Below are 22241 nucleotides of genomic sequence, written 5' to 3' on the forward strand. Positions count from 1 at the left end.
ATAATTCAATCTGTGATTTCAAGAATTTGGATAAATACTTTGGACATAGAACTTGGAGCAATGGAGCTGGAACTGACCTGAACACTAGCTCTCAACATTCTGGAAGGTACTATTCAAGCTGCTAAGGAAGAAAATTAATCAGTGGCCCAACCCCAGCTTTAAAGCCTAATAACCACAACAGTGACTGGCAAAACAAAGTACAGCGATGCAGTAGTGGCACTTTTATCTTGGGGCAATCAACAGCTCTCTAATTCTCTCCCTCAATGGGAGGGAACTCGTGGCTGGCACTGTAAACATAGACAAATATACATGACTAGAAAGATCATAGATCCTAGAGAAAATCCTACTCTGTCATATCCATAGACAAATGTAATTTCTTAATGTATGCTAATATGGGTTCATACATTTATAGACAAGTATACCATTCACCACTCATCAAAGAAGCTTCTTTTGCAACAGAATGAGACTATCACAGAGTTCTACAACTGGCCACACACAGAAAATATGAGTCTGGGTGATGCCCAGTCCTAAGTGACACATCTGCACTGGAACCTCTGTATCTAAGACTCATGGAAATGTAGTGTAATTGGTAGTAGAGAGAATGCTAATGCGTCTTTCAACTCTCACCAGCGATGCCTCCTCATGCAACATAGTATGATACACTCAGAAGGCCACAACTGGCCATAGTGTAGAGAATAAGAGACCGCAGAGTGTGTGTCCCTGGATATTACTCCTATATTAAACTTTACCTACCCACAGCTCAGGGACCATTGCAGAAGATGGGGCAGAATGATGTAAGATCCAGGGTTGGTGCATGATCTAAAGGAAACAGAGTTTTTCAGGCCTCTGGGAACTTGCTCACATGAACTTGCAGCAATGGTGTCAGCATTCACAAACCCATGGAAACTCGATCAGACAAAAACCCAGGACAGAACTGGAGACATGGGCAGGAGGTCCCCACATCAATTGAGGAACTACTGGCAGGTGATCACTTCCTCTTTAAAGGAGGGACTCTAGATAGCTTGATTAGACTACAGTGAATGAACTTGCACTGAATGGCTTCTGAGTACACAACCTTGACTTGATAACCCTTAACATATATGGAAGAATGCAGGAAATCTGGCGGGGGGCTGTAAGGGGGATAACAATAATTAAGGTGTTTTATATGAAATGCACAAAAATTCAATAAAAATATATATTGAACAACAAAAAAAGAATTTTGATAAACAATGTACATGTACTTCAGCAAATATTCTGTGGGAAAGAAACATCTAAGTAATAGAAAGGTTCCAAAGGGGTTTCTAGGGCAGATTATATGTTACAGGAGTTTTTGAGGATGAATAAAATCTGAAGAGGAAATAAGGCAGGACATCAGCGGACGCAGAGAGGCAAGTGTTGGCGGTGTTTTTGTCATGGTGCTCAATCCTAGAAAGAAAAAGTGAAAGGCTTATCTTGGCTCAGACTTCCAGAAGCTCCAGCTCACCCTGGCTGGGAGGATATGGCACTGGAGCAGCCACCTTCATGCCAGGCGGCAGAGCTGGAGTACCTGTGCTAGCAGACTGCCTTCCTCCCTGTCCCTGCCTCCGGATCCAAAGCCTATGCCATGCATGGTACCTCCCACATTCAGAAATGGGCTTACTCCTTAGCCAGTCCTCTTTAGAAGCACCATCATAGGCACACCCAGAGGAATGCTTTATCGACCCTTTTCAATCCCGCTAAGTTTACAACCAGCAGTGACCATCAAGGCAGAGTTCTGGGAGCTGGGATTAGTCATTACAGACAAGGGAAGGATGAATAGAGTGAGGCTGACAAAACAGCATGGGTGGCTGGGGTGTGAGTTCTTTGCTGCAATGAAAGGAGCATCTTCTGTAGCTGAATTATGCTACCACATCATCATATCAGTCACAATGAGAACATCAGGATGCCTCAAGACTATCTAATAGTTACAAAAACATTTCAAGTGAAAAATGTGAGCCTGCAAGTTAAGAGATGAAACAGCGAAAAGAACTGAATAGCCAAAAGATCAAGTTTCAAAAATAGTCAGGGACAATAGATGTAGTAGCATTAAAATAGACATCTGCAATTTTTCAAATTTTGTGGCTTTTTCTTTACTGGGCTGAGTTGCAGTGTTTGCATTATATTGTTTGACTTGACAAGAGAGCCCATAAAATCCCCCACTTGTGGCCCACTTAAAAAAGACAGATTATAGTTTGAGACACTGTTGAATGTCACACTGAGCAACAAAAATTAAAGGACGCATCATACAGCTCACTACCTTCATTTCGTTGCTTGAGCCCCATACAAAGAGATAACAACTATATTGATCAGAGACAGACCACTGAAGCTCAGACTCATTGTAATATTAAAATGGATCATCTTGTAAACACCACCGTTTACAAATGATTATAAAATTGCTTTGAGGGTTTAGAACTGAATCACTATCAATACATCCCAGTGATGATTTAGCATGCAGATCTCATGCTAAATGCACTTGAATTTCAGTTTACATAAATTTAGCATCTTTGTTTTAGAACTAGAAGAATATTTTGTTGACTCGGGGTTCTGTTTGTTACCTGGGGCTATACAAAGTTAATTCAGCATGAGAATTTCCACAGGCGATAATTGAAAGTTTGCTGGGAAGTGGTTTTCCCTTCATTTCTCATGGTTCTAAGAGATCCCTTTAAACATAACTGGTAATGCTCTTCCAAAGTTTGCCTTATCTGATGCATTTGTGCATATTTATGCAGGATTGTCCTTTGAAAGGCAGACAAAAAATCTTAGTCCTGAATTTGCATTAGTCCAGCCCTTAAAACATTTTTCAGTGAGATGGGATCTTACAGGTTAGCTACTTCCTTGTGAGCTCAGAGGCTTCTTCCATTCCTCTCCCTCTAACACCACTTAACTTACTTATCCATACACCCAGTGTGCCAACCCAGAACCTCATTTGCCTTGATGGTCAATAATCCCACACACTCACGGAAGCACTGATCTTTCAATCACTATAGCAAATTCTAGTATCCCACTTTGCCAAAATGAAGCCCAGGCCTGGGAGTCCACATCACTTGTCCAGACAATAGCTGTTTTGTCTGAACTCTGTGTGAGTCCAAGCTGTAACTTGCTCATCAAATAATGTGATTGATATGGTACTGGATCAGAAATTATAGAATTCTATATATAGTGAGGGCTGAAACACAAGGCGGGTGGTGAGCAGTGTTTTCAACAGGGTATGTGGGAGGTTAAGAGGGAAAAAGGCTTGGCAAGCAGGGTGTTTGTTCAGTCTGGAACTCATGGTCTTCTGTCAACCATATTCACTAACAGTGTTGTCCAATCCTGTGTACAGAGCTCCAAGGGGCTTATGTACAGGGCTTTAGATTTATTAGTCCATGACTGTAGAGTAACATCCAGAGTATGCTGCTGTTATCTGCTCACCAGGGAATTTGGGATCATCAAAATTGTATGGTGGCTAGGCATGGGGCAGCCCTTTTCTGAGGCCCTGTCTGAGGATGGCATGCATGTGCCCATAATCATGCAGATTGTGTTTCTGTGGGACACTTTAGAGTCCAAGAAAACTTACACTGCCAGTGATTTTCATTAGGAACCATCTGCACACATGATTATAGCCCATACTATGACCTCAACTCGTCTCGCTACTCAAAAGGGTATCCAGGACCAGTTCAAGCATACCTATGACTTGTGAGACTCTAGCTTCAGTAACCTCAAACCACCTCGTCTACATTACATCATACTTTACCTCTTACTGCGTCACACTTAGTTATGCTTCTCAGTTCTTCCAACCTAAATGCTACTAAATGGAATAAAAGGAACTAAGGATGATCCTTTTTCCTCTGGAAACCGCCTTGATCAACTCAGACCACTGCAATGTCTTTCATTCTCTTTTCTAAATAATTCACACTCCCATTTGACACAAACCTGTTCCAAATCTGCTACTAGGTTTTATTGCATACACACCTTTCTCCCAAATGACTTTACTACTGCACGTAGTTGGAGCAGTAAGACCTCATTAAATAATAGCTTGTTGGTAGTTTATTTTCTACTAATATGTTAACAAAGTTTTACTGAAACATTTTTGATCTGCATAATTTTGAACATTGATAAATATCCATTAACTTATCCATATTACATATTTTAAAGTAAATAAAATGTTACTTCAGCATTTGAATCCAAAATATAGGATTGCTCATATTAAAATACCATAATAACATAAACATAAGCCAATAACTCAAGCTTAGTACAGTAATTAACCATATGTATCTTGGCTTTGAGAGGGTCTTAGTAGTTTGTGGTGACAATTAAAATTAAATTTTTCACAAGGAACATGAGTCATTAAGTGGAATTAATATGTTATATATAATTATCATTAGCAACAGGAGACCATTATGAAGCATCAAAATTCCATTCGAAGAGCATTACAACTTTTCTGTAACTGCAGAGTCCACTGGATACAGCCTGCTTGGGATGTTTTTCTCTTCTTTGCAAGTTCAAAATTGTTCCAGTTTTATACAAACAAGTTATGGCCCAATGAACACCCAGCTCTATTACATCAAATTATGCATATTTCAAATAAATCATATTTCAGTTTTTAAAACTGGAATAAATTTTATAGATCATTTCTCATCAAACTCCAGAAGGAAACAGGAAAAAAGTGGTTAATGCAATGATTTTTCATGAAGAAAGAATTACTGAAATGGTAAAATTAGGAAAAAGAGTTAAAATTAACTACAGTTATTAAATCCTTTTATGTTTACTTATGTTTTTACTTGTATATTCCATATGGACTTTATCTGATTAATTTCCAATAAATTAAGAAGTGTAGATGATTATTTCCATAGATAATCTGTTTTATCTGAATAATGACAGATGTTTGAAAGTATCTTTTTAAACAATATGGTATTTCAGACTGAGGATGGTAATGAAACCCACTTATCATTGTGATTAGTTCAAGTCTCATGACTGTATTCTTACCATTGCCTACTTCTCCATGGTGTGTTTAGAGTCTCCTGTGATGGGAGTAATCTTTGTCACCTACACATCTGATGTTGCCACATCTTGAAAGGGTTACCAGAATCTATTACAACAAACATGGCATAAAAAGACTTTAAGCTGCATCGTGTTTATTTGTTCCGTCTATGGGATGCCATGTTCCCATTTCCTCTGTTTTTAATGATGCAGTGACTATTCTGGTGCTGACTCCTGCCCTCCCACTATCCTTCTTGCCAACATCCACTGCCTATGAGCTGTCTTCAACATCAACATGATGTTTTCTGTACTGGCCTCTATTATAGACTTTGTCATCATACATGATGGCCAGAGGAAACTATCAAGTCCTCTGCTCAGCATTTGTGATGGTCTGTCAACATTTGCCCACTAGTGCCCACCATCTCAATCCATGACTATGAAAATGTGCTTACCTGCTTGTGATAGAGGAAGAAGACCAGAATTTGTCACTCTGCCCCAGTACTTGCCACCATGACTTGGGATCCAGCATATTAATTTTCCTGTATTTTTCAGGGGTGCAGGAGCTTGTAGCTTTTCTTAGAGTCTTCCCTGAGATTAATTTCCAAGTCTCCTAGTGGCCTCTGGTCTAACACCAACCCTTTCACTGGATGCTTTTTCCCTCTAAATAGTGCTCTGAGCTTCCTGTTAGTGCTATCTGATGTTCTAAGAAACAGTGTGTGTGTAGAAGTATACGTGTGGTGTGCATATGTGGTATATAAATTTGTGGTGCATGCATGTGTGTGGGTATATGCATTCACATATGCACTGCAGAGGCCAGTGGAAGAAGTCCAGTGCCAGAACTCTCTGCCTTATCCCCTTGAGACAGGGTCTTTCCCTAAACCCAGAGCGAGGCTGGCAGCCAGAAAATCCTGTGACCCTTTAGTCTCTGTTCCTCACAGAATTAGAGTATAGGTATACAGGTGCATGCAACCACAGCTGGCTGTTTGGGGTGATGGTAATTCAAACCCAGGGTCACACACTTGCTCTGCAAACACCCTTACTCACTCAGCCACATCCCCTGACCTCTGGGAATCTATTTCCTTCTGAATCTTCTGTCACCTCTGCTTTCTTCATACGATACACACATGGACTTGGCTAGAGAGATGGTTGTGAGACAGTGGAACATTCACATGGACTCCAGAGCTGATTCACTTGCTAGCTAGTTAGAATGCTTAGCATCTCTGACATCATGGTAGCCTGAATTCTCACTCTGGTGAGCTGAGAGGGCATGAAAATTTAAGGTACACTCTTCCATGGGTTGGAGATGGTGACAGGCACTGAGAATAACTAGGGGTGACAGAGTCTTGTGAGAGATGTGAAGGACAAAAGACAGGTTCAAACCAGCCAGTCAAACTCAGGATCTGGGCTGGGGAGCAAGAACAATAGTTTAGTGCTTGTGGGGGAAATGTGATGACCGGAGTTCAGATCTGAAGAATACATGTAAAGACTGACTGGGCATGGTGACCCACTTGTAACTGCATCCATGGCAGTATGAGACAGGGAGTTCTCAGAGTAAGGTGGCTATGGAGACTAGACAGAGCAATAAGCCCTGGTTGTAGCTGCGAGAGCCTGCTTCATTGGATAAGGTGGGAGAGCAACTGAGGAGGCTTTCAGGTACCAACCTCTAGCCCCAGGCCTCCACTCGCGCACGCACACACACACACACACACACACCTGCCCCCACATGTGTAGCAACACATGTGTAAACAGGCATACACATGTACATACATACATGTGCACTACACACAAGCACACATACACATGAAAATGAAAAAAAAAAATCTCAGGACCTGATGTGAAAGTCTCAGTATCTCTACAATACTTAAAGTAAATCTTATGCAGTCCGAGAACATTCTATTAAAAACCAGACCCCCAAAGCTCCCTCTTGCAACAGAGGGTAATGAACAAAATAGGCCATAAATGGCCAAAACATAAAAAACAAGTCTGTGGAACTGGACAGATGGTTCAGCTGTTAAGATCACTGGTTGTTCTTGCAGAAGGCCCGGGTTCAAATCCCAGAACCCACATGGCAGCTAACAACTGTCCATAACTCCAGTTCCAGGGGATCTGACAGCCTCTTCTGTCCTCCACAGGCATTGCACGGCATGGGTGCACTTACCTAATGCAGGCAATTACATGCATACATGTAAGATAAAAATAATAAATATTTAAAATAAGTAAATAAATAAATAAATAAATAATAAAAGAAAATAAGTCTGCAGAGCGTGGGTCCCTGGGCAGGACGCCTTGACAGGCCTTAATAGAAATCACAGAATGCATGAAATCCAGTAGGTGGAGCTATGGGAGGATGTGGATGTAGGAGGGTATAAAGACAATTAAGGTGTTTTGTTTGAAATACACAAAAATTCAATCAAAAAAAAAAAAAACTAGACCTTATGCTTCACTATAAAAGTGGCATAATTCTAGAAAAGGCTTGTGCAGAACACCAGCCCGGCCTCTATACAAAGTGAGGACGTGAAAAGGGAAGGAACAGGGCCTGATACTGGGTTTGGGGCCCGAGTGCCTCACTCTTTGTCCCCACAGTAGGAAACTTTCCTTGTCTGGTGTGGCAGTTTGGATGATTGTCCCCCAAAAGGCCATATGCCGAAGAACTGTCCCCACGATCAGCTCAATGGGAGGCGATGAACATTGAAGAGGTGAAGCCCTGTGGGAAGTTCTTGGGTCATTTCAAGTGTGTTCTCAGAAGGGATTATTGGACCTGGGTCTCACGATTATTTTTCTGCTCCTGGCTTGACACATGAGCAGGTGCTTGGCTGTGTGATGGTATCATGATATGGCCTCAACAGACATCTACAGGCTGCTCCGTCTCAAGTGAAATTGGTGAGCTATGTCAGTCAGTGTTCTTTGTTTACAGTGTGTCACCTCTGTATCTCACAACAGTAGTGCAAATCTTAGCAATACTCCTGGGGAACACCCAGCTGCATCAGCAGCAGGAACTTTAACATGTGCTGCATACCTCCAAATGTCTCTTTTCCTATGGCTTCCAGACCATGAGCTCTGTTGAGACTAAGCCCAGATGGAGTCTGACTCTACCAACTGCAGAGCTGAGCATGTAGCACAGTGGTAGGGTACTCTACTGTGTGCACAAAGCCATGGGCCCCTCCCTAGCACTGCAGAGAAACACTGCAGAAAATGGCCATGGTGTCCAGGCAGGAACTGGGAGAAGGAGAACTGCCTAGAAATTAACCCTAGAGTACATATTCAATGCACATAACAAAGAGAAGAGACTGAAGACAAGTTCGTAATGTCAACCACATTCACATCTAGGTTTCTGTATCATGAGGTGGGAATTTCTGCAGCCATAACTAAATACATGGTTCTATAAATATATTTCATTTTTCATAAAATAACATGGACTAGATAATAAAGGGATAATATCACATTAACCAGTGTTTAAATTATGAAATATCACAAAATGTAATAAATGTGCAGGATTAGGGTTCCACAAAACAATCGGAAGAATGTCTATCCGTGTCATTGAGTGTGTTGCTTAGTTGGGTCTTTTCACAATTACAGTGTGAAAAACGAGGTACCAAAAAACCACATCTAAGAAACTGGGATTGTTCCACTTACCCTCACTTGACCCACAAAGGCGTTGGCCTCTTCCTCCACCACAGACAGGTTCCTTGGAAGATAGGGATCGAACACGGGAGCATTGTCATTGACATCTGTCACCACCACATTCACTGTGGCAGTCGAGGTCTTAAAGAAAAAGTAGAAAATTAAATGTTTGAGGCGCTACTTTCATTTTAAATCCAGTTGAGCATGCAGCTGACTTTCCTCTACTTGGAAGGCATCTCATTCCTACACCTTGTCTTCAGCTTCTCAAACCTAAAAACAAAATGTGAAAAAATCAGCAGCAGCCTACAAGCTTGGAACACCTCAGGAAAGGGAATGGAGGGAGCAGATGATGATATTAAAGGGCATAGAGCCTCATGAAAATGTCAGGTTTTTTCTGGAGGCTTACTTTTCAGAAGATGGTAGCTTTATCTTGTTCACATTTTATGGGTAGTAAGCGTTTGTTTATACACACATGCACCTCTTTATCCCTGAAATATACCATCCATGTAGTTTTTGTCATTTACATATTCACTGTCTAAACATTACATATACACACTCACACACCACACACACACACACACACACACACACACACACACACACACAAACAACATGGCATATGAATGTGTGCTTTCAGGTAAGCTAATATTGTCAGAATATGTTAAGTTAAATTTTCAAGGCTTACATCTAAACCAAGAATGTGAGTCTTGGGAGGTTCTTGGTAGTCATGAAACTGCTGCTTTATAAGCACACAGACAATGGCACTACTGAGCAGGTTAGCCTCTCCTTGGCATGCGCTGCCTGATTACAAGGAAATTCTTGGCTTGCTTCATCCAGAAACTGTTACTCAGGTTGATGACTCAGGATCAGCAGGTATATCTCCATGTGTGACCTGAGATGGAACCTCCATGCAGCCTTGGCCCTTCCTGCTTCTGTCATAGTGTGGGGCAGGTCACAAGTGGCAGAGAACAAACAGAAGGAGAGAACCCTAACTCACACTGTAAAGATAACAGTACGCTATGGAATAAAAAGTTAATTACAAATCAAAGAAATATGAGGAAAGGACAGAATAAAACCCTCAGGAGTGTTTGGTACACATTCTGTTTACGAAATATAGACACATTTAAACTTCAGCATCACAGAAAGCGTTTATACAAAAAGTAGTATACAGTTTCTACTAACTTGTAAGTAATTTGTAAAGAAACTTGACACCTGACACTGAACTGCGGGTGGGTGAATAATCCAGGCTGTATGCCTGTCAAGGGTGGAGGGAGCCTGATATAGATATCCTAGCTAGGCAGATAGAGGTCTGGTAAATGCCTATGATTTCTGTGGAAATTAGTGGGGTTGTGAAGGAGCTGTCACAGGGAAGGCTGATGGTGTTCTCTTTATTTGTGTGCACTCAGTGGCTCCTCATTTGATGATTCAGAGCTATATTGTGTAATTTAACATTCAATACAGCTTTGATTTAAAGATATAAAGATGCTCACCACAGTTTTCTGTAGTCCAAATCTGGAAACTACCCAGTGTTTGTTGATAGATGTTTGTGGAGTGTTTTTTTTTTTTTTTGTATGCAATTGAGTAATGTGGAGTATAAGAATTCATGAATGATTGACACGAGCAATCACATGGTGTGTACATGTGCTTAAGTGACACAGATCAGACACAATCATTTATGTGCTCTAAAATTCTATTTATGTGCATTTCAACATAGGCAAGTTCTCTATACACCAAGAGGAGTCAGGATGTTCAGAGAGGAGGTGGAGTTAACTTGGGGATCATGATAAAGCCAGAACTCTGGAGCACTACCTCATTTCTGTTTAATTTTGGTTTGGTTTGGTTTGATTTGGTATGATTTATGATTTTATTTTTGGGACAGAGTCTTTCAGTAGCCCCTGCTGGCCTAGAACTCACTATGTAGACTAAGCTTGCCCTTATCTCACAGAGATCCACCTGCCTCTGCCTCCCAAGGTTTGGAATTAAAGTGAGTTACCAGAACCAATATTAACTTCTGTTTTCTCAGTGGGTTGTGATTACATAGGTTTTCTCACTGTGTGAATTAATCAAGCTGCCCAGCTATGTTTGTGCCCTATTCTGTACATATAGTTCCCATCAAATCATTCAATTCAAAAGATGCATAGAAAAAATACAAACAATTTACATGAAGAAATTCAAAAGTTTTCTGACTACATGGAATAGTCTTGTAATTTTATTTTGTCCTAGTGTTTTATTTTATTTTATTTAAGAGTTTTATTTTCTTCTTTAATGTTTATATATTTTTCAACTATTCTCCAAAAAAGTTTCATTGCTTTCATTACAAAAAATTAACAAATGCTATTTCTTTACAACTTATGGTAGAGGTGAAACATGTTTTTTTTTTTTTTTTTTAACGTTTTACAATTGCAGCATTTTCCACTTGCCCAAGGGTGAACAAGGTATTAAATTTGACAGCCTGAAATCAAAAAATTCAGAGCGGCTGCACTAGAGTTTGCTGGATCTCCTTCAAGCTCCCTGGACACTGTTATGCCAGCCTGTGTGTATCTCCTATCAATCTAGTATGCTATGCTTACCCCTCTCTCTTCTTCTAAATTCTCTTTCTCTATCCTATACAGCATGGGATACTTAGACCTGTCTTGGATCCACTGTCAATGATTGTGACTTGTGACTAACTGAGGATTCGGAGGATAGCTCAGTCACCAACTAAAACATGGGCCTGACAGCACTAGGGATGGACTGATGGACCACTTGGGAATAGATTTTCATATTTTATTGAATTTTTCATTAAATGATGAGAATATATGTCTCTAAAGAAATGCAAAGCCAAAAACTGATGCAGAATAATGTCTGCTTACATGCTTCTTAATGATGTGAAGACCTCTTTTATCAGATCAATGCAGCACACATTTCTTAGCTTTACACCCAATGGCTGCATTCTTTAGACCATGCTCAAATATTAGAGGTCCTTTAACTCCAGAACATGGTGATGTAGGGTTTTAAATTGGTCAGGAAGATGGTCACACTATGATTCAACATGGATTGTATTTCATATTAAAGATAGATTGGGGATATTTTTAATTTTTAATTAATTTATTCATCTAATGTGTATGTGTGTTTTGCCTACATGTATACAAGGGTGTATGTACAGTGTCCATGGAGGCCAGAGAGGGTATCTGATCCCCTGGATCAGAAGTCATGGACAGTTGTTAACTGCCAAGTAGATGCTGGGAATCGAACCTGGGTCCTCTGCAAGAGAAGTCAGTGTTCTTAATCACTGAGCCATCTCTCCAACCCCTTGAGGGATTTATGTAATTAAAACACTAGTAAACAAATATAGACCATTTTAATAAAGTAAGAGAAAAGAACAATATGGAGGGTAATCCTTGTCACAACTAATTTTAGAAGCCAATTTGTATTACACCAATTAAGTTGAACAGATATAAACCTCATAAATCTAATTGACAAGAAGCTATGTAATTCCTATCAAAGAAATGTGTTATTTTCTTTGTGGGTTATTTTTTTAAAGTGGACATGAAGTTGGGGGTTAAGTAGGTGCAGGGGAGTTGTTAAGGAGAGAAGTTGTGGGTGAATATGACCAAAGTACATTGAATGAAATCCTCAAGGAATTAATAAGAATATTCAATTTTTTGGTCTTTTTTTAAGACAGGGTCTCCCTGTGGCCCCAGCTGGCCTGAAACTCATTATGTAGACCAGGTTGACCATGAACTCACAGAGATGCACCTGCCTCTGCCTCCCAAGTGCTGGGATTAAAGGCATGCTCCACCATGCCTGGAGAATACTCAATTTTTTAAAAGTTGCATCACTTACAATTACACTCAATAGAAAAACTATATATTTTTAGTGCTAAATACCATCACTATCACCTGTGGCCACTGTCCACTCAGTATTAAGTACAATAGTAGACAAATGTCTATATTCTGTTCTTAACTAACAGAAGGAAGTGTTTCTGTCATGGCAGGCAGTAGGAATATATATATATATATTCATGGCTCTCAAATAGACATTAATGTAGCATCTTTGGTTTAGTACAGCATAAAGTGTAAGATATAATGTCACAGTCTTGGAAGCAACATACACAAATCCACACAAAGTCCTTAAATCAAAATAATTAGATCAATTAAAAGTATTTTATTTCTGTTGTAGTTTTAAAACTAGATATACTTTTAAAAATATTATATTAGTTCTTTGAGAATTTTTTACAGTGTATTTTGATATTCACTTCTTTCCAACTCCCCCCATTACAGATTTTGTTGAGTCAATCAAGCTAATTTATTAAACTTAGAATAGTTTGATAGTAAAAGATAACTAAGACATTTAAATTTCAAAGTGCATTAATTAGTAAAAATGAATGATGATGATGATAGTTTTCTATTGATATAATTCTAAAAGAAAATACATACTTATAAATTTATGATAAGATAAATATGTACTAGATATAACAGGGATAAATAATGGAAGAACGAACATTGGGGAATTTTACAAAGTGCAAATGTGTTCAGACATGTGCACACAGACATACACAATAAACACATGCACACATGCACACACAAACACATATAAACACATACACAAATATGTATATACATACACAAATACACATGGGCACATGCATGTACATTCTCATATGCACCCACATATAGTCATATATAGAAATATTTTATAAAGTACATGGTATTTAATTGGCCATGGTGGCACAAGCCTTTAATCCCAGAATTTGGGAGGCAGAGGCATCAAATCTAGGCCAGCCTGATCTACATAGTGAGTTCCAAGCCAGCTGGGCTACAGGAAGAACCTGTCTCTAAAAACAAACAAACAAACAAACAAACAAAAAAGCCAAAGAAACAAACTAGTACAAAATACGTAAATTTTAAAAACTGGTATTCCAAGTGGGGTTTAAATCTTGAATAAAAACATTGAGAAGAGAATTCAGACTTTACAGTCTTTAGTCATTCCCACTGTGAATGCTTATGAGAAGTTTTTGGTGAGACACAACAGAGAACAGAAGTTTTAATTTTAAAAAATCTTGAAAAATGATCTCAGTTAAAGTTATAGCTTTTTTCATAGGCTCCCAGACTTACCATATCTCCAAAGAAAAAGCATCTGCTGATATTTTACCATATTGATAGAGATGTTAATTTTTAGAATTTATTATATGTGTGTGTTTGCCTGTGAGTGTGTGTATGTGTACTATATGACTATATGCATGCAGTGCCTCCAGAGGCCAGGATGGGGCATTAGATCCCCTGAAACTGGAGTTACAGATGCCTATGAGCTGCCATGTAGGCACTAGGAACTGAACTTTGGTCTTCTGCAAGAACAGAAAGTGCTCTGAACAACACAGTTATCTTTCTAGAACTGATAGAGATTGTCTTAAAGATGAAAAGTTAAATTTTTTGGAGGGTCTGGGGATTGAAAACAAGAATGTGGAATATGTTAAAAGTTAATTCTATCCTGAGTGACACTTTTCGTCAGGGAAATTTCTTAAAATATGACCCAGTGTTATGGACTTTAATAGAGTAGAATTACTTAAGAATATAGATTTTCTACATAGTAAGTTCCTTGAGAGAAATGTGTCTGCCATGTTCATCAACAGGACACATCTTTATTAATTATTTTCTTATTTACTTTTACCAAGAACGGGTTGATATTTTTCAGTTGCAAAACAGCAAAAGAAGATCTACTTATAGAACAAAAAGTTCCTGTATTAGAATAAAAATTGATTTTTTATTATTATTGATATCTCTTTTCATAAAAAGAGAAATTTTAAAGACTGAGGCAGTTAGGATGCATAATTTAAGAGTTAATCATGTTTATGCCAATAAAACAAGGGAATGTATAAATTCAGCAATGGGCATACTACTTCATACTACTTAGAGAACTATAAAGTATTTTTGTGCTGAACTATAATTGATCTTGCAGCCACGCTATCAAGAGCCAAGGTAGCCTCACTCAGATCACTGAGTTTCTTCCATGATGGAAAGAAGATGCTCTTCCTGCCATTAAGTCTGAGTGGGGAGACTTTTGAATGGGGGAGAAACAGGTATAGGGTATTTCCCATAAAGATGGAGAAAAGGAAGGAAAGCTTTCTGTGGATTATGGCAGGAAGGAGGGATGCAGAGGGTCAGGAACACACAGGGCAAAGGCTTCCTCCTCAGCCCATCCCTGACCCACTGGGACCATCCCTAAAGGGGGAGATGATATAGGGACAGTGTATGAAAGTGGAGGATAGGAACTAAGAAAGGAAGAGAAATTCATTGATAACCAAATTATATCCACAAACAAATAGAAATTTTGCCCAGTTTTTCAAAAATCATTTTTATTTAATTAAAGCCTGACCACTTTTGGCTCATGTTAAATATTTATTTAAAAATCCATGGCTATTTATGTTTAAAAGTTATTTTGCGGCCCAACTTGGTGGTACATGCCTTTAATCCCCAGCACTCAGGAGGCGGAGGCATGTTCATCTGTAAGATTGAGGCCAGCCCAATCTACACAATGAGATCCAGGCCAGTTGGGGCTATGGGGATACTCTGTCTCAAAAAAATAAATAAATAAATAAAAAATAAATAAAAACGATGTAAGAAGGAAGGAAAGAAAATAAGGTTTTTAATAGTTGCATAAAAATATAAGTTCAAATATTTAGATAAGTGTTATTAGAATATAGAATATTTAGAATATGTACTGTATAATTTTCTCTTCAGGAACTGACTGCACATGATCTCATAAAAATGTATCTCCCAGGTCTGGTGAGGTGACTCAGTGGTTAAGAGATTATACTGTTCTTACAGAGGACGCAAGTTCAGTTTGGCACCCATGCACAGTGGCTCACAACTGCAGTAACACCAGTTTTAGGGTATCCTCTGGCCCTTCTCTGGCCTCCATAAACACCTGCACCTGTGTGCACATATCTACATAATGACACACATGCATGCACATAATTAAAAATAAAAACTTTGAAAATATATATCTTAAATTATGTAAGTAATTAAATTAAAGAAAATATGCTTAGTTGAAATTTTAACATTTCAATATTTTCAATATAGCCTTTAGAAAATTATATAGAATTTATCCTCAAAAAGCAAAAATTTAAAGCTTAATGAAATCTTGATGACAAGAGTGAAAGAAAGGCTGGAACTGCTAAGTCACCTGACCAAGGAGACCTGAATATACAATGAATGAACAACACATTCTTTGAACACAAGGCTTATGTGAATGAACATCACCATACTTTGAAGGGAAGACATCTGAACATGGTCAGACATCTTCCCTTATCTAAGAACTTTTATTTATTTATTAAATGATTTTTAATTGATCTTTTGAGACTCATACAATGTATTTTGATCCTATTCAGACCTTCTCCCTCAGAACCCCTCCCCCACTACCTCTCAGCCCTACCCCCCCATACCCCTCACCTCATGCCCTCCAGTTTTTTTTAATGGCCTATCAAATTTAATCTCTCTTTCTGAAATTCTCTTGGATATGAGTCCATAACCTGGATCCTGGTCTACTGACCAAGCAATTTTATTTTTAAGGCTGGCTTCAATTTTCCTAGGTGGCATCATTGCTGTTAATTTTTTATTGATATTTTGACTTATCCCAAAGTTATGTGAGTCCTTCATTTTCCCATACCCAGGGTTGGCTGGAATACCCCTTACTATACTATACTTAAACTCTTACCCTATGCTAAATAATATTCCCTCTTCTTCAGTTATTGGCTGGTCAGGTGACCCAGAAATCTTCAATCTTCAGTCAAGTTCTCATTTCCTTATTGAGACTCTGATATCTGTACATCCTATAACCCAGGCATACTAGACATTGGACATAATGTGTATGAAATCAGCCTTTGGATTCCTTTAATTCATTTGGCTCAGAATTCCTTCAGTTTTTCTGTGTATTTTATTTTCTGCATTATACTTTATTCTATTTCTGACAAATGTCAAATACTTCATCATGGGAAGATTATAATGACCAATTATCCTTATTTATTGTTGTCATCTCAATGAAAACTATCAAAGTTTTGATATACCAATATAATATATTTTCATCAAGGTATACTTTTTCAGCAGTCGTACTGAGGGAAATGTTAGGAACATATTCTCCTATACCTAGACAAGTTCTCATAGAGACCAACGTGCTCATGTCCAGCAAACTGGCCTATATTACTAGTAGAATTGGGTGGCCTTCCCCGTTCCTCCATGTGGGTATGAAGTTGTTTCCAGACAGCAGTGCTGAGTGGACAGGTTAGCACTTGCCGGAGGAAATGAAGCATGAGGGCTGGGGAGATGGCTCAGTCTGTGAAGTTCCTGCTTTGCAACGAGGACTTGACCTTGACCCCAGATCCCATGTAAAAAGCCAGGCATGGGTGGCATGTGCTAGTTGTCCCAGGCTGACAATGCAGAGACTAATGCAGCTCACTGGCCATCCTAGTCTAATCTCTGAGCCCCATGTCCCAGTGAGAGAGCCCGTCTCAGAAGGCAAAGTGGAGGACTTCTCAAGAAAGGCCTGAGGTTGACTTCTGGCCTCCCCATCTATGTGCACTTGCATGTACATTAACATGCACACACATACACTTTTACACGTACACAAAATGAAAAATGGAAGCACAAAGAAAATAAAATCACTACCAATCCCTGAAATGTTACAATGCTTTGAAATCAGGACGTGGCAGTTGTGAACAAAGTTACTGAATGAATTTAGGCAAAGGGTTTCTAAAAACTCCAGAGAGCTGTGGGTGCTGTCTATGGTAGAGAGTCTCCAGTAGGGTTCTGGCTTCAATCACTAGCACCTCAAAAACAAAACCACAAAGCAAACAAGTCCCAGAAAGATGGAACTAATGTACTAATTCTTAAAACTGATTATTAGGCCCAGAGATAATAGAACTACTGTCTCTAGAATTATCAGCTAATTTAAATCAGTGAAATCAAGGGTTTCTTGGGATCATAGTGATACATACCCATAGCCACAAATGACACAAGTTCCTAAACATTTAAATGCAGTTAGCTACAAAACCCACCCCGGTCCTGCCTCTGTTAGAGTAAAGCTTGGTGGAGGACATGCCAACAGAGTAAGGACATCAGAACACATTGTGTGGTGCCGCTCTAGTGACTGACAGTGGATTGCTTGTTACATAAAATCAGAGTTCAGCTTCCCCAAGTTGGGTAAGAGTGAGCATCATGAAAGTCTGTTCCTCAGATCAAATTCTGAGACACTGCAACGGCTTCAGAGCAACTGTTAAGAGCACTTTGGACAAGGGAGCCCTGCTCTCTGGGTAAGAAAGATTAATTCACAGTTGTAACATATTTTTTAGAATGTAGGGCTGCAGGACCCCAGGATTCCATAATACTACTTTGAAAACCCTTTCCCAGTGAGCAAACTTACCCCATCTGGCCTGCCATCCGAGGCTGTGACGATGAGGATGTAGCGGTCTGTGCTCTCCCTGTCCAGTGCTTTCCCTAGGGTTAGAATTCCAGTACTAATGGCAGAGAAAGAAACAAAAAGACACAGATGTAGTATGCCCAGTGAACTGGCTTTGGGGATGACTCCACCTGGAGCTCAAACTCTCTTTCTCTCTTTTCTCTCTCTCTAGTTCCTCACCCTTCCTCCCCACAATGAAAATACTGCATATTTTTGCTTACATATGGACTCCATATATATGGTGTATATGATGTGAAAGCTGTTTGGACAGTTACTGCTGATGGTTTCCCTCTCAGTAATCACAGCCTGAATATTTACGCAAGACACGGGATTTGTGCTGAGAATGGGGAATGTCTCTTTAAGGGCATAGAGATTCTCAGCAATAAAGGCAAATTCCAAAAGGAAATGTTATACCAGAGATGATACACTACTTTCTAGTGGAAATTTTTTTAATAAACAAAACTATGCTTAATTCATTTCAGGAAGAAAGATGTCTTAGGTGGAATCATTTCAAAATAAAGACTCAACTGCTCCCTAGCAACATCAGAATTCTCAGAGGCAGGGACTGGTCCCTTAAAAATAGTACTGGTTATTTTCCAATCACTGCAGCATGTTCATTCTAGAATACGAAATAAGCTCTAACTTTGATAAATTCTGTGATGAAGTTTATTTTCCTTTATAACTTCAAAGTACAGAATTTATATGCAATTAGAAAACATACTGGACATATTAAATCTGCAGACATGCTCAATTTTTTATTTTAATTTTAATTTTTATAAGCATATTTAAATATATAATTGTTTTCAAAAATTAATCAGGCTACATATTTTATATTCTTTATACTATGTTACAATTAGCCTTCATTCTGTCATTTACTATTATACAAATTCACACAAGCAATTTATCATTTTGTTACTTCTCTGAAGTTTAGAGTGATTCTTAATTTATATAAAATAGGACAGGAACAACATTTGGATACATTTTCATATTTAGAATTAATTTTGCCCCTTATTTTCTAGAATAAATCTTCCCTTATATGTATTTTATTCTCTAATATCATGTTTAAAACAATTTAGTCAAATACTTTGCTCTCTAAAACAAGTTCAGCATGAATTTCTTGGGTTTTACACTTAGATAGAGCAGTTGACATTTTCATTTAGCTGTAGTAAGTACTCACAATGGAAAAGTTTACCTTACTGTAATAAACCACTGAAACACTTATCAAGTGTAGAAACTTAATTTGCTTTTGATGGATAAGTAGATTTCGTTTTATTGCGCCTTTTATTCTGAGAATGGAATTTCTATGCTTCCCACCACTTGGGGCAGTTAGAACAGAGTCAAGGGAAACAAATGAGTCAAGAACACTGTATATCTGTCATTTCTTTGTTGTTGATGATGCGAACTTTGGAAGAGCTCAGAGCATAAGGCTCAGCTTTGAAACTGTCTTTGCTTGTTGTCCATTTTATTCTGTTTGCCAAAATAACTGAAAACTTGTTCCAGGGTGTGTTCACAATAATCAGGCTTGGATCAACTTTCTATATCACAGATGCTTTGGATAATCTTGTTCTGTGATGATATTCAAAGAGAAAAGCAAGGCAAATTTTGGGTTCTGAGAATGACTCATAACTTATAACGTAAGAAATTAGGAAGCCTGAAAACTGAACCACAGTCTTGCCTTGGTCCGCCTAGGCTCCTTCTATTCCCATGTTCCTCTTCGATAACTCCCCTAGGGCCCAAACATAGACGGTGACTGGAACTTCATATACCATTCCTGTTCTGGACCATGGTTTCCTATTCCTGTGATTATGATGGAGACATTTCCTTGCTTAAAATGCTATATGCATTCTGACTCAATATTGCAGGCAGTTGAGTAGATGAACAGAATATTGGGAAGTGAGGTAAAATGTAAGAAGTAGATAGTGCCTTCTAATAGAATGGGAAAAGTGAAAATTCTTTGATGGAATCCTAGTAAAACTGGCCAGAAAGAACATTCCCATCAGGCCAGGATACTGTGGACAGCATCACAGGTGCAATAAACCTTTCATGGATTCATAGTCCATGGCTTCTAATGAGCTCTCAGTAACAGTGCTACTTGGGTTTTACAGGACTGGAAAAATGGCTCAGAAGTAGAAGTGGTGAATAAGGCAATTCCATAGAACATCAGAGATCAAGGAAGTAGAGTCAGACCCAAGTCTGATGGAACTCTGCAAGAAAGACCCTCTCCATGGAACAACATAATATCAAGGAGGTAGAGTAAGACCCACCAGATATTTATAGAAACAAAGGAAAAAAAGTAAAGTGAAAGACAAAAAAGTAAAAGACAACATAAGCATCATAGGAGAGCATTACAGTGTTTCCACTTGTTTTGACTTGTGCTGGTCTTGAAAACAGCAGTGAGGGTGAACAGAGACAACCTGGACACTGTTGTGGAGGGACACACCTAGCTCTTTCCACAGAGTTGTAGCTGTCTTACCTACACTATTGCTAGTTGTCTGAAGAAATAATACTCAGCACTTGTCTTTGATTAAACTTGAATCTCACACAAGGAAGAAAAGTACTGGGCATTCTTTAAAATCACTGTAAGGCAAGAAAGAACCCAACAGCTTACGTAAAAGTTTAAGGCTGAAGCACATCAAGATCCTGTTGTGAAAACATGGTATACAGTTTTGGCATCCGAAAGTGTGTTGGAATATAAACCAATGTGAAAAAATTAAGAATCCAGAATAAATCCTGGTAAAGTTTCCACAAGGACACCAAAACCACTCAATAGGAAAACAAGACTTTTAAACAACTTAGAGTATCATAACTGTAAATCTATTTGCAAAAGAATTAAAGTACTACCTCACACTCTGTGAAATAATAACATAAAATGGGTCAATAATCTGAATGTGAGAAATGAAACTAAAAGAACCTGACATAAACATATTGAGGTCAGTATTTATGACGTGGATTCAACAATGGCTTGATAGATACACAAAAATCCAAAGTAAAAGTACTTTAAACTATTACTTAAATTAGACTCAAAATGACATAAATTTTATATATCAGGAAAGTGAAAATCTGATAAAACAGAAGAAACTGTTTTTCAAATCCTATATCCAATAAGCCTCTGGCTTCTGTACTACAAGATACTCTTACAATTAGCCAAGAGGCAACTCAATTAAAAAGTAGTAAAAGTTCTGAGTGGACACTTTTTGAAAGAAAGTAAGCAGGGAGGAAAGGGCTCATAGAGAGATACTCAGTGTCATCATTGACTTAAATGCAGATCAAAGCCACACTGAACACTTCATACTTATTCATAGCTATAATTAAATAAGTAAAACTGTAGTACCAATAACACTTGAAGATAAATGTGTGCGAAATGGGATACTGGAGTCCTCATGTATTGCTGGTGAGAATATAAAATGATTTGGTCACTGGTGAAAACATTTAGTCATTTCTCAAAAAATAAGATACAGAATTACAAAATGCCCTAGCAAATCTACTTCTGATTATATACTCAAAACAAACAAACTGGAAAATACATATTTATGCATGTCTGTATGTTCATTACAGTAGCATTTGTAATAACCAAAAGGTGTAAAAACACCCCCAGATTTCCATTAATAAATAAATAAACACATTATTCTTCATGCATACAGTGGCATATTATGTGGGAAAAAAGGAACCAATATGTCTGCTAAACATATTCTTGTGAAAGCAGTCAGATGTTAGACACAATGTGCACATGCAACACAATTCCCACCCGCTCCTTATCCTCTACCAATTCTTGTTCACAAATTACAACTACTCTCCATTTTTTCTACATAGATCTGTCTGTTCTGGGCACTTCCTAGACATAAGAAGTCATGTCTCAATGACTCATTCTTATTTCATGTGAAATTATAAGTGCTCATCATTAAAGTGACCCACACACTGTCCTCTTGATTTAGCATTAAGACCACATGTTCTGCAGACTGAGACTTTGGCCATATCATTATAATCATGTCTAAATTATCTCTCCCTTCCTTCAGTGAATAAGGTACTATAACTCTACACATACATCAGAAAGGCATAAAGCCAGTTCTTTAGCAAGCACTCACATCTGATCACCTTGACAGTACAGAGCAGAAGCAGGTGACACCTAGAAATTGATCACCATCTTTTTTAATTTTTAAAATACTATTTATTTTTGTCTTTTTGAGAAAGGGTCTCCCTGTCACCCCAGCTGG

The 22241-nt window shown here is 38.5% G+C and overlaps 1 protein-coding gene across 7 annotated transcripts in view; it reads right to left on the reverse strand.

The window, feature by feature from the left end:
• LOC103729463 (protocadherin-15) overlaps positions 1–22241 on the reverse strand; it is a 1150197-nt gene that overhangs the window by 42138 nt on the left and 1085818 nt on the right. For all 7 annotated transcript variants that reach the window (XM_029560656.1, XM_029560654.1, XM_029560663.1 and 4 more), the window contains 2 exons: positions 17995–18088; positions 8611–8739 (listed from right to left, as the gene is read on the reverse strand). In XM_029560656.1, the coding sequence (XP_029416516.1) occupies positions 8611–8739; positions 17995–18088 (223 nt within the window). The remainder of the gene's footprint in view (positions 1–8610; positions 8740–17994; positions 18089–22241) is intronic.

This window comes from Nannospalax galili, unplaced genomic scaffold (assembly GCF_000622305.1).
Source record: "Nannospalax galili isolate Female #2095 unplaced genomic scaffold, S.galili_v1.0 scaffold70, whole genome shotgun sequence".
NCBI lineage: Eukaryota > Metazoa > Chordata > Mammalia > Rodentia > Spalacidae > Nannospalax > Nannospalax galili.